General features: G+C 40.2%; 1 protein-coding gene and 1 long non-coding RNA gene across 3 annotated transcripts in view; one reads left to right on the top strand and one right to left on the bottom strand.

Moving 5' to 3' along the window:
* LOC103155416 (glutamate receptor 4-like) overlaps window positions 1-16,853 on the top strand; it is a 98,134-nt gene that overhangs the window by 20,684 nt on the left and 60,597 nt on the right. For both annotated transcript variants that reach the window (XM_016663532.1, XM_016663531.1), the window contains exon 3: window positions 15,943-16,182. In XM_016663532.1, coding sequence (XP_016519018.1) covers window positions 15,943-16,182 — 240 coding nt within the window. The remainder of the gene's footprint in view (window positions 1-15,942; window positions 16,183-16,853) is intronic.
* On the bottom strand, window positions 10,880-14,715 carry LOC107833679 (uncharacterized). The gene is made up of 2 exons (XR_001659452.1): window positions 14,290-14,715; window positions 10,880-11,659 (listed from the first exon to the last, which is right to left on the bottom strand). It is a non-coding gene; the product is annotated as an uncharacterized LOC107833679 (long non-coding RNA).

Here is a 16,853-nt window from a genome sequence, read left to right as displayed (position 1 = left end):
AATAAGAACATCAAGTATCAAAGCTGCTAACTCGTTCCATTAAACACAAGTCCTCCAGACCACCAGGGGGAGTCTGGAGTCGGTGATATTACCTAAATAAATCTGCTGCTTTCAAGGTAAAAGACATAAAGTATAACGCAGCTTTTGTTTCTTCTTTACTGAGCATCATGTCGCAGATCATCTGCTGGCCGACTCCCCCTGCTGGTTAGGAGGACTTCTGCTTTCTGTTCTGTTGCAACGTTTGCTGCTGTTTTTCCTTTTTGCACCATATTTCCATTTTGTGTTCGGAGCATTTTTAGCTTCTGTTTTTTATTTGCATCGTTCCTGTGTCTGTACCTTAAGAAAACAATCTATTCAGAGGGATAGGGTTTGGAGAGTAATAAAAAAGTAATGCAAACCAGCAGTGTTTGTTTTCAGGGAAAAACTTAAAAAAATCTACTAAACCTGCGATGAATGAAGCGATTGCAAAAACCAGAGACTGAGAGGGAAGATGAAGTAATCTCAGGGGAGAGGAGAAACCTCTTGATGTTCTCTGACATCAGGCTAATGTAAAACACACACACACGCGCGTCGTGTTGATGTGTTTCAGGATGGGGGAATAAAGTTGTTTTTGCATCACCAGACTTAAAAATGAAGATCCAGACGACGACGATCTTCCTCACCTCATGAACCTGAACATGAAACACGAAACGTCTAAACCAAAAAACAAACAAATCTAGAAGTCAAGAAAAAGTTCTGATATGACTTATTGATATTTGGTCCAAACCCACCTTCCAGGCTAATGAAGACCTTCTCTTCTACTGGAAGGTTTTATTTCCCTTAGAGCCGACGGCTGCACTGAAAGCTTCGCTGCTGCTGCAGCTCTTCCTGCGGCTGCAGAGGCAGGAATGCAGCTGGAAGTGGAGGCAGATAAATCCTGAGATTAAACGGCGACACTAACGCCGCTAAGCAGCGGTAATGAGGTCAGAGTCGCCGCTGTCCTCCTCAGATGGAGATTTATCCAGAGAAGAAGAAGTCCGCTGGCCTCCAGGCTCACCCCAATAAAGATGCTGGAGTCTGATCCGCAGAGGGAGACGCAGAGCTGAAGGAGATCCAGGAACGATCAGAGAAACTCTGGGAAGATAAATAGAGAAACATTTAATAAACTGGAACATTATTTAAAAGCCTGTTTATTTCAGAAATCCATACTGATGAATTGCACCAGATCAAAGTTTGAAAGCTTTTATTTATGTTAGTTATGCTGATTTTCTGCTTACAGCCAGTAAAACCATTTAAATGTGAATATTGATGTGATTACATCAGAGTAATGGAAAAACAGATTAATACAGAACCGTGACCTTAATGAAAAGTATGTTTAATACCTGTTTAAAGGTAAAAGGTTGTCAATTTTCAAAATCATCTTCATCAGAATGAATATTCTCATTTCTTGAGTGTAGGTAGAATAATACTTTGCATCAATCTGATGGTTCTAAATACATTTAAAACAAGCTTGTTTGTCTATTTATTCAATAATTTATGTTGCTCATTTTATGGACGTAAACATAATGAATTAATTACAGACCCTGAAATGAACTGACTGGGTTTCTGGTGTTGGTCCAGCACCAGGGTTGGGTCTCACAGTGGCGCTTGCTGCTGCGCAGCGGTGCTTTGTGTGGAGCCGTCCTGAACGACAGAAGCAATTAAACAGACAGGCTGAAACAATTCACAGCCGCTCTATTGATGCTCTGCAGCAGGAGGAGGAGGAAGGAGACCAGAGGGCGTTTCAGCCATCCAACCGTTTCCAGAGAGACGATATGAGGAGCAGGAGGAACAGATTTATCCCTTTAAGCTCTTGTAGCTTCCCTTAGATGGTCCAGGCTTTAGGTCACTTCCTGTAGATTGTCCATGCTTTAGGTCAGTTCCTGTAGATGGTGCAGGCTTTATGTCACTTCCTGTAGATAATCCAGGCTTTAGGTCACTTCTTGTCTCTGCTGAAGTATTTTTGATGTGATTTACGCAGTTTTCCTGCCAATAGTCCAAACGGCGGCCCGTCCTCAGAATGCTGATGTTTCCAGGGCCTTTGGTAGCGAATCAGGCCCACAGCATCACAGAACCTCTTCTCTACTTCACAGTGTTTTCATTTCTTTCCATCTGGAGGTTTTATGGCTGGAAAGCTGCATGTTAGTTTAATCTGCCCAAAGCACATCAAGCCCAGTGGAGTTTACCTGACTTTTATTAGAAATTAATCAATTAGTTTTTTGGGGTTTTGTTTGTTTGTTTTTTGGCCACTTTTCAAACTTTTCAATACAGATTGTGGAATATTTATAAATAAATTAATACCATGGTGAAAATGACTTAGTATGGCAGGCTCTATGAACCCAAATTATTGCTGTTAATGTTTGACTCTTTTCTCAGTGCGGTGCGTTCACTGACCATAAAAAGACAGGATTTTCAGTTTTGAGTGTGCTGGTAGCCTGTCGGACTGAAACAGATCGTTGACCCGGTCCATTTCTCATCTTTATGGCTCAGTCCTTCAAAGCTTATTATTATTAAAATACATTTTATTCCCCTTTGTTCTCATTCATTGTGGTTCTGGTTCCCTTTGGACCCATTTTCTCCTGTAAACCAGGACAGATTCTGATGAAGCCAGTGTGTAATTGGTTAGAGCCAGGTATTTCAGAAGTCGGCTTGTGATTGGCTGCGATCTTCACGGCGAAGTGAGAAACAACAAACTGGGTCTGGGATATTTACTGGATGAGCTTTAATGATAATGGTTAGAGATGTGGCATCTCCATGGCTGCCAGCAGGATCTCTGGACCCGCCAGGATGGGAACACTGGGGGAACTGGGAGTACTGGAAACACTGGGAGGACTGGGGAACCCTCTATCTGTGGGTGTTCCCAGTTCTCCCAGCATTCTGATGGAGTTTGCCACTGATGTAGCTTCTTTCTCCGGTGTTCGATTCTCTTCTGCAAACACCACTTACTGTAAATCCTTACACACACACGCACACCCACTCAGGATCCCATAGGAGCCTCTCGGCGCTCCCAGTTGGTTTCCAACACGAGGCTCCATGTTTCGGCCCGACTCTCTGCTCATAAACCCACCCGTCTGCTTCCAGGTTGGTTTCATGGATTTCATTGTCAGGATTCCGTTCATGGAAACTGAATCTGTACTGTGCAAAATTCTCACATCGTTGTTCAGTTTTCTTGTTTTTAAATTAATTTCTGAATACAGTTTATTTTAGTTGATGTGAACTTCTTGTAGAAGATCGCTGCTTTTTATTGGTTTATATAGGGATAAATTGTCTGCAGATCCATAAAGCCGAAACAATTTAATTATAATTTATTTATAAATGTACGTGTTTATCTTGTTTTTATCCATAACTGTTTATCCATTTATTTACTTAGACATAAATTTAATTATTTTATCTAGTTATATTTATTCATGAATATATGTATTTATGTATAAATTAATTTATCCACAAATTTATTTATTTATCGACATATGGGTACATTTTTATATTTATTTATAAATTTATTGAATGTATAATTGAATGCAGAGGACTGTATTCTCATATTGATCCTGAACTGTTTGCTTCTTTTGGCTGAAGCTGAAACACAAACGGTAAACAAAGGCGTCTTTTGTTTGCCGCCCTGCAGCAGGGGGCGACCAGGCAGCGGTTGCCACGGAAATGATGACCGTGTCCCTGGACTGGTTTGACCTTGTCGTTTCGTAGCGTAGCTTGCTGTTAGCGGGAGCAGCAGATCAGCTTCTCCATCAGGAGTTCCTCCGAGCGTTTCCTGGGAACCCGGCTGGATTCTCACCTTTAGGTTCTAAATATCCCGTCGCCCCTCCTCCAGGCGTTTCTGTGCCAGGGAACTCTAAACATCGCATGCTCTTTGATATCTTCTGTCTGTCTGAGCTTCTGAGACGCTTTTAGCTGTTTCTAAAAATTTCTGGGATCTCTGCAGCGTTCGGTGCAGCGGTGTGGCCGGGAACGCTACCTGCACCGCGTCAGTCCCTTTTGGATCTGGTTTTGACCCGTCGGCGAGTTCTGATGAGTTCTGACCGGTTAGTAACCCAGACGACCAGCCGTGAAAACATCAACATCTCAACACTTTATCAACTTATTGCTTTCCTCACAAGTTTTGAATTTTTCCTCAAAAATTAGAACAAAACTAATGAAGGGTCTTAATATAATTATTGGTTGAAACTATAGAAACATTGATATCTGCTCTGTAATTCAGGATTTTCCCCCAGAAAACTAGCGTAGCCTGTTAGCTGTAGCTAACGTAAACAACCTATAGTTCACTGTTTCTGTTTTTGACAGGAAGTTTGAATATATGACTCGTGTATTTGGAAGTAACTACTGACGATACTTAAACTCCAACTCTGGAGACAAACACAAAAATATGCAACTATAATAAATACCACGTTTTTCCTCTTCAGTCAAATCTTAAAGCTGCTCACATTTAAAAGTAAAATAAATGAAAAGGAATTGGACCTAAAAGGAAAATGATGAGTCAGCAGATTTGTCAGCTGAATTAAAGATTCTCAGGTAAAAATTTAAGTATTTGTTTGGTTAAGTTTTCTTGTTTTCCTGGTCTGATACAGAGCAGAGAGAAGGAACCACAGCAGCTGGAGATGGAACAGATGATACAGTTTTGGTTCTAATGGAACCGGGTCTGCCGGACTATTGGGAAGTAAAACAGCCATGAAGGGGACAAATTGTGCAAAATTCACATTTTGCAGGTTTTTGTGCTTCTGAGTTTCTACTTCTTTAGAAAAAAACACACCAAGCACTTAAAGTGTTTTTTGGCAATAAGTTAATATTTTTTTGTGTCTGGAAAATGAGCTGTTCAAAGACCTGTAGAATGCTGAGTCAGACTGCACCGTTACCTAGCAACCCCAGCAAAGTTCCGCCTGTTTTTCCACTGTATGCGCTGTACAATGGCTGCTGGAAAAGAGAAGTGTTTTGTTCTTAACTTGACATCCAGAAACCTAGATGAGAAGAACTGAGCAGACTAAGATCGATTTTGTGTAAAAAATGTAGAAACATGTTTTTCCAATCTGTTCAAGAACCCGTAATACGTCACCTTTAATATCAGACAGGAAGTAAAGAGCTTGTTTTTTTGTTTTTTTTTGCAGGATAAATGATGACTTGATGTCATGAAGGCAGATTTTTCTCTCTGTATTTGTTGGTGGGGGATGGGCGGTGCTAGCATGCAAGCTAATGGTTTCTGACTCAGAGAGCACAGTGTGGGCCGGAGGCAGAGCTGCACCACGAGGCCGGGTCAGGTGGCTGCTGGTCTGCTGTCGGCTCCGGGCCCCAGCGGAGCCTCCTCCCTGACAGGACGCGGTTTCGGTCAGGGGAACAAACCGAGCAGAGCGCCGGACGCCTCGCTCGCTAACCGAGCCACTCACTCTGAGGACAGCAGGCCGTTTTCAGCCGACGCTGTCAGAACCATTCACCCTCAGAGCTGGACCCGACCGGACCGGACCGGGTCAGGCCGTCCCAAACCGGTCATCCACCCAGAGCAGCATCCAGAGACAGGAGTGATCATGGTGGCCTGGAGGGGAATCATCACTCACTCTGGGTCTGGGAGGAGACTGACAGGACGATGAACCGGGTCAGGACACAGAGGGACACGACACAAACAACATCTACCACGCATTTCTGTCTCATTTCTACAAATACCTAATTTCACTCAAAATAAAATAACCTGTAACCTAACATGTTTCCTTGAACAGGTTAGCAAAGCATACAGAACATGTTTCTCCAGTTTTTTAGACAGAATTTTTCTTAGATAATGACATTTCAGTCTGCTCAGTTCTTCTTTCAGAATCAGCTGCTCTAGGGCCTCTGTCACTTTAAATCTAAATAAGCTGCTGCTGGACACACCCCCAACACAGTGTTTAGACTCACATGTCAGAATGGCTACAAAGAGATATGCAATTATACAACCGTACATCTTTGACCAGCATTAGTGGAGCCTCCTGCACAACCAATAAGAATCCAGCAAGAGGTTCCCGGATGGTGAGTCAATAACAGTAGCCATTGTACAATGCATACAGCGGTAAAACCAGCTGAACAAATATACTGGAGCTCAGCTTATGTTGCTAGGTAACAAAGAGGAACTCTACTGAGGTTTCTAGGTAACGGCACAGTGTGGAATATGAGTTAACAATCCAGATGTATTTGAACGGCTCATTTTCCAGACGCCAAAGAGACATTAGCTTCTTGCAGAAAAACAGCTGGGTGTGTTTTTGTTTTTTTAAGTGATCTCAGTTTTAGAAACAGTAGAAACCCAAATGGAAGAACAAAAATATTTAAAATGTAAATTTTAAATGTCTAATATACATTTTGACATTTAAAACAAAACAAAAAAGTGTCAAAAAATGCCTTTTTAAAATGAGAACATATTAGTTCCACTGGCAGGTTATGTGATTTATAATATGGGAAAATCATCATGCCAGAGTTAAATAATCTGCCAGGATTTACTAACTTAAAACTTAGTTACTTGTCTGTTTGTTTTATCTTATTTTAGGTGAACTAAACTGTTTGCATTGGAAACTAAACTGAACATATTTGGTAAGATTTAGATTTTTGGCAGTGCAGCATCTCGGAGCCGTCTAAACACTCTGGTCCAAACGACCAGACCCACCTGCTGATCTTCTGCTTCTGGATCTCTGGTTCTGTCTGGGAGCCGCTGAGCCGTATGGAGAGTTCTGGTTCTGGTTTTATGATCCGGTTCTTTATGGTTCTGGCCTCCAGCTGGGTGTTGGCGTCAGCTGGGCTGAACGCGGAGACGCAGCCATTTATAAAGCTGATGGCTATAGAAAACAGGACGAGTTACTGCTGGAGCAGAACCTCAGGCAACTGGAAACAGAACAATAAATCTCAAACCGGTCCTGAACAGAAACTGTTGTCCCGCTTCCAGAAATGTCTCATCGTCTTCAGGAACGTCAGGCTCGTCTTCTGGGTTCAAAGGACGGAAACATTGAAATTAAATTGAATTTTATTTAAACCTTTGAGAACTGGGTCCAAAAGTCTTCATACGGGCTCAAAGTCCAGATTTGTCCTGCCTGCATGTTTCAGATTAAACCAATGTTTAATAACCTGAGAAAATACAAGAACCTGCTGGTTCTGTAATATTTTGCGAGAAAATTCCTGTTGTTTAAAGCTGTTTCTTTTTCACATGTCCCCATAAAACTTCCAATAACAGAAAAAGTATCTAGATTTGTGACGAGTTTCTTTTTAAATCAAAAGTCCCTTGAGGATCTGAAAAGTTGTTAAATAAAGCGACAAAGTGCTGAACTTCCTCCGCTGACTTGGCCACGCCCCTGAGTCTATCTTGGCTCCACCTACTTTTGTGAATTTTTTGTTTTTTTTTGTTTTTGTCAGTTATGCTTTCACTTTTGCGTTAGTTTGTGTCTCACCTAGAAATCCGCCTATGGGTTTGTACTTAAAGTTTCAAGAAGTCCTCATTAAGCACACATCTCAGTCTACTGAGGATCTTTGGAAAGGGGAGGAGCTTAGAGAGCAGCTCAGTTCTAATATTTCTGGTTGAATTATTGTGTGTTTGGACCGTTATTCCCTCTGGTTCTGGATGCTGTTCCACTTGAAGCACTCTTTATCTCTCACAATTTTACTTTTGGATATTTGTTATGATCTGCAACCATGACAACGAGAACCAAAGAGCAGAGAGAGAAGGAGGAAGTTCAATCCATCTCTTCCATCCATCATCTCCCCTTCTCCAGTGTCTCTCTCTAAAACACTTGTTTTATATTGAGCTGAGGTTGAGCTGTCAGCATGTTAGTATGAGACTGTCACACAGCAACAGTCTTCAATCAGAGGCCTGTACAGAATTGTTGGAATACTGACTGCTACTAGACCAATACCATCCAGTAACGACATTTAATTTGGCTTTGGGCTAAATAAGGATGAGTTTTCCTCTTGCATCATGAACTATTATTATTATTATTATGAATAGTGATAATAGAAGTCTGGGTTTGACTTGGTGACGGGTCCAGATCCAGAGTTTGAAAATGGCCGCGGCTGTACAGCATCTGTTTGGTGACACGTTTGATGTCTTCATGAGGAAAACGACACATCGGCATCGCCAAGTCACCTGCAGCGCAGCATCTGTCAAAACGCTGCAGTCAGGGAGCCGCTCCGCAGCTTATTGGTTTTACTGCTGACATGTTTCCACCTGGGATTCACACATATCCGTGTGTGTGTGTGTGTGTGTGTGTGTGTGTGTGTGTGTGTGTGTGTGTGGAGCGACCGGATCTGTGTGAGAGAGAGCTGGAGGCAGTTCTGCTGAAAAAGCAGCAAATATGGAGATAATAAGATGATTGGAGGTTAATTTATGGGAGAAAAAACAGCAGAAGAGTTTCTTCACATTTTGTCACATAATAATAAACTTCAGAGTTTTTAGTTAAGGTTTTATGTAAGTTTAATGTGACATAGACAGAAAATGATTCATCGTTTCCAGCTGGAAGAAGAAAGCCAGAAGAAGTCAATGTTCTGATGCTCAGTTTCATGTTTCTGCTGGAATCAGATTTCTTGTTTTCTTTAATTTTATTACAGTAGAATGAATAACCAAGTTCTACCGCGCTAACTAACTTAGCACTTTAGAATTTGCCTGGAAAGATTAATTTAGTGGAAGCTCAGTGCGCTAATCATTTTCAGAGTTAGCAAGAATGTTAACGCGCTAAGCTTTGCATGTTAGCGGAAGCATGCCAACCACTGTCCAAATGAAACACAGTTTTAGCTATGTTTGTTAATTCCATCAAATCTTAACAGGTTTGTATTTAAATAATTGTCTTTTTATTCTTTTGACCAAAGGAAAAAGTTTAATTGTACCTGAAGATAATTTGGTGTCTTAACAGCTAATCTGAAGCTTCATCCTGGAGATGACTCGGCGTTTAGATCCCAAATTATCATTCCCTACAGGTGACTGTAAAAGCTTTTTATTTGACTGATCTCTGTCTGTGTTCCCTCCTGGTTCCTCATGTTTTATGGATGCTAAGTGATAAAGCATTAAAAGTAGTTTAGTTCACTCACACCTCAATGGCGCCACTTAAAATATTCACACTCAGAAGCATTCGGTGCTCTCTACTGAATCCCCTGAGGATGTCAGCTGCTGAACCTCATTTGAAGCTTTTTTTTGTTGTTTTTAAGAGTCAGAGTAGATTTTATTCACCTGTTGTCATGAGTGTGAAAGCCGTAGAGTTACTGACCTGCTTCAGTGCCGCTGTGGCTGAGTTACAGCCACGCTGCTGCTGCTGCTGTGTTTACGGATTCCTGCACAGCGGGATCATAAAGTTAAAGTCTGCAGGCTGAATTATCCTCCTAGTCAAATCCTTCAGCTTCACGCCAGGATCTAAGCAAAAATCTGGAAAATTGATGCAAATGTTTGCAGCTCAGTTTGAACCGTCAAATTACAATGAAACAGGAAAATTTAGCTCTTTAAAATCTAGGTATGTCCACGTTCAGTTGCATTGGTGAAAGCAGACAGCGCTAAATACAACACCAACACTGTATTAGCAGAAGCTAATGCTAAAGCCTTACCCAACATGTTATTTAGAGGAAGCTAACATGCTACACCAACATGTTATTTAGTAGAAGCTAAAATGCTACACCAACATGTTATGTAGTAGAAGCTAATGCTAAAGTGCTACACCAACATGTTATTTAGATGAAGCTAATGCTAAAGCGCTACACCAACATGTTATTTAATATAAGCTAATGCTAAAGCGCTTCACCAACATGTTGTTCAATAGAAGCAAATGCTAAAGCGCTACACCAACATGTTATTAGCTTATTTAATATAAGCTAATGCTAAAGCATTTCACCAACATGTTATTCAATAGAAACTAATGCTAAAGCGCTACACCAACATGTTATTTAGTAAAAGCTAATGCTAAAGCGCTACACCAACATGTTATTTAGTAAAAGCTAATGCTAAAGCGCTACACCAACATGTTATTTAGAGGAAGCTAATGCTAAAGCGCTACACCAACATGTTATTTAGAGGAAGCTAACGCTGAAGCGCTACACTACCACTATATCGTGGTAAATAGTTTTAAGGAGTTTCTTCCTTTCAGGCTCAGATCACATCAGGATGAATTTCTCCTCTCATCCTTCCAGCGTTCAGCCTCAGGACTCTGATCTTTGTGACAGGCTGCTGGAAAACAGGATGAGGATAAGGAGTGGAGCATCTCTCCTTCCTCCCAGGGCATGATGGGAGACCAAGTGAAGCAGACAGAATGCGGCGCTGCGCTGTGTGACGACAGCAAGCATGATGTGACGTCTCTCTGTCCCTCCTGCTGCACGTTTGTGGGTTTCCTGCGTACAAATGCTCACGTGCTGCAGCTTCCACCCGACTGCACAGAAGCACAGGGCATGAGAGTCTTATTCACTCTGACACGCACACACACACGCACACACACTGGGGAATGAGAGGAGGCAGCAGAGTGCTGTAAGGTGGCAGGTTTAACGGTGTGGCTGCAGGAAGCAGGCGTGTTTCTGTCAAACATGCTCATGAGACGCTTAATGCTGCAACTCTCTGATTTCCTCATACATGTTCATGATCCTCTGCTGCAGGAAATTAGAGCTGCTCTTATATTCTGTTTCTCAGATTTAATTTGATGTTGATGGATTTTCTGCACATTGTGAAAATGTTGCACAGCAGCTCTGATCTCCTGCTGCGTTTCCTCCAAGATGGCCGACGTTGTCGTCTTCATCGGCAGACCTGCTGTGTTTCTGGAGACGTTTCCTCAGACTTTGACTGATTCATGAAAAATGATTCAACATCATCCAATATGCTGGAGACCGCTGGCTGACGCAGAAGCTGAGCTAACGCTAAAACACAAACGGGGCTTCAGATTGTTCAGTTAAGTAGTCAAGTTTATTTGTGCGGCACATTTTAGCTACAAGGCCGTTCAAAGTGCTTTAAAAACATGAAAATAAAAAACTACATTCAGTGAGAAGCAGACACAAACTTTACATTTTGTCCAATAATATAATCAAAATCATTTATACACATAAAATGATTTCATAACTAAAACAGTAACTTTAAAAAATGTTGCCATCTGTTGTTTTACCATTCTTGATTTGTATTCAGGGGCCGAACAAAATCATTTCAAGGGCCACAAAAGGCTCCCGGGCCACACTTTGACCACCCCATGTTTATCACCTAAAATCCCAGAGAAATAAAATGTAATTTTCAGTTTTAATGTGAGAAAATGTGAGATAATTTAGCTGGAAGGAGTCGGTGAACGTCAGCAGAATTAATTCAGCCTCAGCTGAACTTTGACCCTGAGTTTACTCTGAATCATGCGTAGCCCTTACCGACCGTCAGCAGAACTGGCGCCGGCCGTTCTGTGCAGCACGGCTCGATAAATGGATCCAGCATGGCGGTGTGGGCGGGGCCTTGCAGCGGGGGCGGGGCTTCTGCTGTGTTAGTGTGCCGCTCATCGACCCGCTGCAGCGGCGCGCTGACCTGGATGTGCAGTGGAGTGTGAGGCCGTTTCAGGGTCACCACTAAGCGGGCCGGGCCGGATCGCTGCGGCTACCTGAGGGGCCAAGCGCTGGGCGTGGGGACCAAGAATGACACTCTGCAACTCCTCCAAGGGCCACAAAGTTATCAGTATTCTAGTGATAAGGAGGCCTGTAGCAATAATCAATAAATCAATTAATCACATAGTAAATTAAAACAAACTTTCCATTTTCATGATTTATAATTTTTCTTCTTCTACTAAAACCTGGGTGATAAAAGTTTTTATTCTGGTGGTCTGAATTTAGACGGTTTTATTTATTTTTGCTTGCTAAGTAAAACAAATCACAGAATATTGTGATGAAATAAAATCAGTCAGATCTCCCACAGATTAAAAATAATGTATTGTTTTCTGTATTTTTGTGTCTGTTTAGTGACAATAGTTTTATTTCTTGGGTGTGTCTATGTCTGCATTACCATTAAATTAAAATCAGAAACCTGGATCAATACTTTATTACATTTTCCATTTTAAGATTTTACTTGTATTTTGAATAAAAAAAAGTCACCAAATTTGATTCTAAATGCGGATCTGCATTAAACTTTTTGAACCAGCAAACCAACTTTAATCTGCTCTTGAACTGTGATCAGGGCCACCAAAAATCATACAGAGGGCCACATAGGGCCCTGCGCCACAGTTTGGACACCCCTGCTTTAGGTAAATCTGACCTTAATTTTTCCACTGATGGAGCTTAAAACACCCAAACACAAAATTTAAGAAATTTATAAGAACCTGTCAAATTGAAGGAAAAAATATAATTTTTTTTACATTTTTTTCAACAAAAAAAATCTTAAAAGTGTGGCATACATTTATATTAATCTGGAATGAGTCAGAGCTCTGTAGATCCAGATCTGGCTGCAGATTCTCTGGGTTTTATCTAAAACATGTGAACATCCGGAGCGTTTTTTCCCATTCTTCATAAATCAGGTTTTTAAGTCGTGTTTGGAATTAGGCCTTTGACTAGGCCGTTCTAACACATGACTCTGCTTTAGGGAGTTGAACCTTGACTCCAGTCTACTGCCAGGTTTCTTCCATCCACATCACATCAACTCTTAAACACTCCCCTGTCCCACAGAATGATGCTGCCATCACTGTTTTTGCAGATTTTTATTTTTATTTCTCGTTTCTTTTTCTTTGCGTTTTTCTGTCACATAAAATCTTTAAAATATTGAAACACTTTTCTCTGTCAGTAAAGCTTTGACATACGAAATTAGGACAATATTCGTCCAGATTTGTCTCTTTATGCTGCAGTTTTGTTGGGAGTTTTGAGTCTAGATATTTATTTTTCAGAGTTACAGCGTCTGATCCGAAATGTTAAAAAAAAAAAAAAAAAAAAAAGATTTAAACCAGAATCAGTGAGCTGGAAAACAGACGCAGAGAGCCACTGATGAGTCTGTGATTCATAACTCAGCAGTAAATCAATGGCTGATATGAATTATTGATCAGTGAACACAACATGGCCGCCGAGGCCAGGAACGGCTCCTCACCAACACATCTAGCTGCCAATTTCTAGACCCAACATCTAACCAGGGTAGACGCATCATGGACAGAAACGCTGACTTTTGAAGTGTTTCTCATCTGTTTTATTCAATATTCAGTCATTATTACATTAGATTAGCATTAATGCTAACAGCAGACCTTCTGGTTTTAGTTCCAGGAGTTTTAGTTTGTTCCTTTAATGGTTTTTATCTGATAAAATGAGATGAAAACAGGAGAAAGTTTCAACGTTTCATTAGAAGATTTAAGAGAGATGATGCTTCCCCAAATCCAGACCTTAGTACTGGAGCATAGAGAGAGAGCATGTGGACTGCCAGAGTCAGTGGTGATCAAAGTGCGGGTCGGGGGCTATTAGTGGCCCTTGAAGTTATTTTTTTGGCCCCTGATTACAAGTGAAGAATGGTAAAAGCAATTTTAAAAATGTGAAATATTTGCTCTTCTTTTAATAACGCAACAATCCAAAGCCATTTTATGTTCTGGGTTTTTAATTTTGTACAGATTTTGTAAAGATCTTGTTTATTGTTGATCAGATAAAACATTTTAATGGATTTTGTGGCTCTTCTGCTGTTTAAATTTGACAGTTTTCATTGAACATTTCTGTTTTATGTAATAAAAACATTTTCTGCTAAGAAATAAATTAAGAATTAGTTTAGATTATTAATATGTTACATTACCAATACAATACTAAATTTTTCTGTTGAAACTGGCAAATCAGAACAGTTGGAGGGTGAGAAAATTCATTAAAATAAAGATGTAAAATTGTGTTTATTTCTATTTGTTTAATCTGCTCAACAATAAACACTTTTATGAACTCTACATAAAATTAAAGACCCAGAACATAAAAATGACTTTGGACTTTCACATTATTAAAAGAAAAATAAACATTTTCAAAAACATCTCTGGGTCATCATTTGTTTTTTCTATTCTTGACTTTTATTCTGAGGCCCAACAAAATAATTTTAAGGGCCACTAATGGCCCACGGGCCTCCCTTTGATCACCCCTGTCATAAAACATAAAAAGTCTGATTTTATTTGCTTTTTCTTTTTTGTGTTTCTTGAATTTCTGAGTCGTGTTAAAGTTTATATTGGGTGTTTCTGAAGTGGTTCTTCTCTGGAGTTAATATTTGTTGTTTTCTTGGAGCCGCAGTTTAAATATTCTGAGATGAAAACGGTTGTTGCTGCTAGAGGGTTTATCTGGCCACCGTCTGCGTTAGCCGCGTGTCGAACAGAAGAGGAAATGTTTGTTTACCTCAGAGACATCTTGAGCTCTTCCTCTTCTCTTTCTGCTCAGACTGGCAGCGGCGGCTCATTATCTCCTTCCTGTTGTCATTCCGCACAGCGAGGAGAAGAAGAAGAAGAAAGGAGGCCATTAGCGCCGCGGCGCGCATCTCTGTAATGAGAGCTGCTGTTGACTTTATGCTAATCAAAGTTTCTGTTTAACTCAAAGCGTGGCCAAAGGAAACGGTTTGTTTCTGTTCATGTCAGCACAGAGGAAATGTTTGATCAGAACGAGTCCCAACCATCAGCCTCCACCTCCGTGCTCCAGCTAACCGCTCTGTTAGCTTTTATTCTAGCATGTAGCCTCTATGCTAACAGCATCGTTCATTCCTCTGGTATAAAAAATAAGGGTTTTAAAAGTCACTTTCTCTGGATTTTCACACAAAATCATCAAATTCCTGATTTATTTATTTTATTTTATTTTTTTTTGTGAATTTTTCTGCAAAAAAGGCAAAAACATAAAATTTAAATGATGCTAACTTTGACCTGCAGGGGGCAGTGTTTATTTCTTCTACTGTTCTGCTGCCTCAGCCTTACTTGATTTTGAGTTACAGCTTGTGACTCCAACCTGAGTCACTTTTGTTTTTTCCTCATTTTTTCTTCTGTATGAAGAAATTTAATGAGAAAAAAAAATCTTACCAAATATTTCTAAATTATCAACACAAAATCTGAGATTTTAATCACAAAAAAATCACAAAAACAATTTGGAAATCCTGGAGGGACTGAAAAGTTTTTCATAAGAGCTGCTGAACAGAATATTGATGAAAATGTTGCAGATTATTTTCTTTATAAACAGCCTGTGGCAATAATAAATTTGAATCACAAAATCCATTTCATTTTTTTTGTTTTTACTTGTTAAATAAACACATTAATCACAGAATTTTTTAATCAACCAAAAGCAGTCAGATCTCTGCAACTTTTGCAGGTTTGACAGATAAAAAAAAAGCAAAAGTTTTCATTTTTTTTCTGTATTTTTAGCAACAGGAACTGAGACACAACAGTTTTCTTGTTTTATATGTGGGCGTTTCTGCATTTTAGTAAAAACTGCTGGAGGTTTTTGCTAAAAAGCAGAACTCTGGATAAATATTATTGTTTGTGGTGACAACTGCTGGCATAATTTATGAGTTTGTTATCATGACAGGCCCACTAACAATGAACTGTTTCAGCAGGATACATTAGCTTGTTTTCAGTTAATAATGTTTTATATTTATAAAAACGTTCTCAGATTATTTCACTTATAATGAAACATTTTTCTCATGTTATAAGTGAAATAATATGCTTACGGAATTACAACTTTTTCATAAATATTAAGGCATTACTGACTTAAACTCATTTCTTTCTGAAAAGTTGCTTTTAAGCTTGTTTTGTTTCGAGTGAACTGAGATATTTGTAGTAAAATCTGGGTAAAAATATCTGGTATGATTTTGTGTTTTTACAGTGCTTGAGCCTCAGCGAAAGATTAAATCCAGCAGCTTCGGTTTGTTGTCACAAATTCTGTTCATTTTACGTTGGATTTCATTTTAAAGCTAATTTTTCTGACTCTCTGTTCCAGCCCTGCTCCCAGGCTGGTGACCTTTGACCTCTGCACGCTGCTGACTGCCTCCTATTGTGTGTTTGTCCGCAGTTTGCTCGCAGTATTCCCGCGGTGTCTTCGCCATCTTCGGCCTGTACGACAAGCGGTCGGTGCACACGCTGACGTCGTTCTGCAGCGCGCTGCACATCTCCCTCATCACGCCCAGCTTCCCAACCGAGGGCGAGAGCCAGTTCGCCCTGCAGCTGCGGCCGTCCATCCGCCGCGCGCTGCTCTCCCTGCTCGACCACTACGACTGGAAGAAGTTCGTCTTCCTGTACGACACGGACCGAGGTGAGATGGCCGCTTCTGGAAACACGTTCCTGTTTTCCAACGGGAAGCAAACGCAGCATGAGTCAGTTGGTCTGTTCCAGCGATTAGTCTGGTCCCAAACATCCAGCGTGATGCTTTTATGCTTTAAATGAATGAGAATGAATCTTTCACTCTGCTTTTAGTAAAGCATCAATAAGGAGCTTATTATGTCGTATAGGATGGGTGTCTATATTAAATATGTATAAATAATTAACGTGAGTTTTAAACATGATTCAATGTGGGAATAACTGAAGAGTTTGAACTGGTGGAAATCATAATTTGTTATATTTTCCAACTGCTTCTTTTTGAACAAATCATATAAAACTGCATGTCAATCCATATGATTATTCACTTTTTTCTTTCTGCTTTTAGTTTGTGTCTGAAATTAAATAAATAAATAAACGTGCAGCTCTAAATGCACTGCTTACCATTTGCACTATAATTATAACCGTATAGCTCGTTTTTTTTGGTGGTTTTTCTAATCAAAATCACAGATTTTGTTGTTGCCTTTTTAAAATATTTGAAAGAAATTTTGCCGTATTTTTCCTCGTTAAATCACTGATAAAATTTACATGTAGAAGAAAAATATTAAGAAAAACTAAAATGGACTGGAAACATGAATGGGCTCTTTGCACCTCAGCTTCCGCGTTCGG

This window comes from Poecilia formosa, unplaced genomic scaffold (genome assembly GCF_000485575.1).
Source record: "Poecilia formosa unplaced genomic scaffold, Poecilia_formosa-5.1.2 Scaffold427, whole genome shotgun sequence".
In the NCBI taxonomy this organism is placed as follows: domain Eukaryota; kingdom Metazoa; phylum Chordata; class Actinopteri; order Cyprinodontiformes; family Poeciliidae; genus Poecilia; species Poecilia formosa.
Note: the sequence above shows the minus strand (reverse complement) of the source record. Positions and strands in the feature narration are given on the sequence as shown.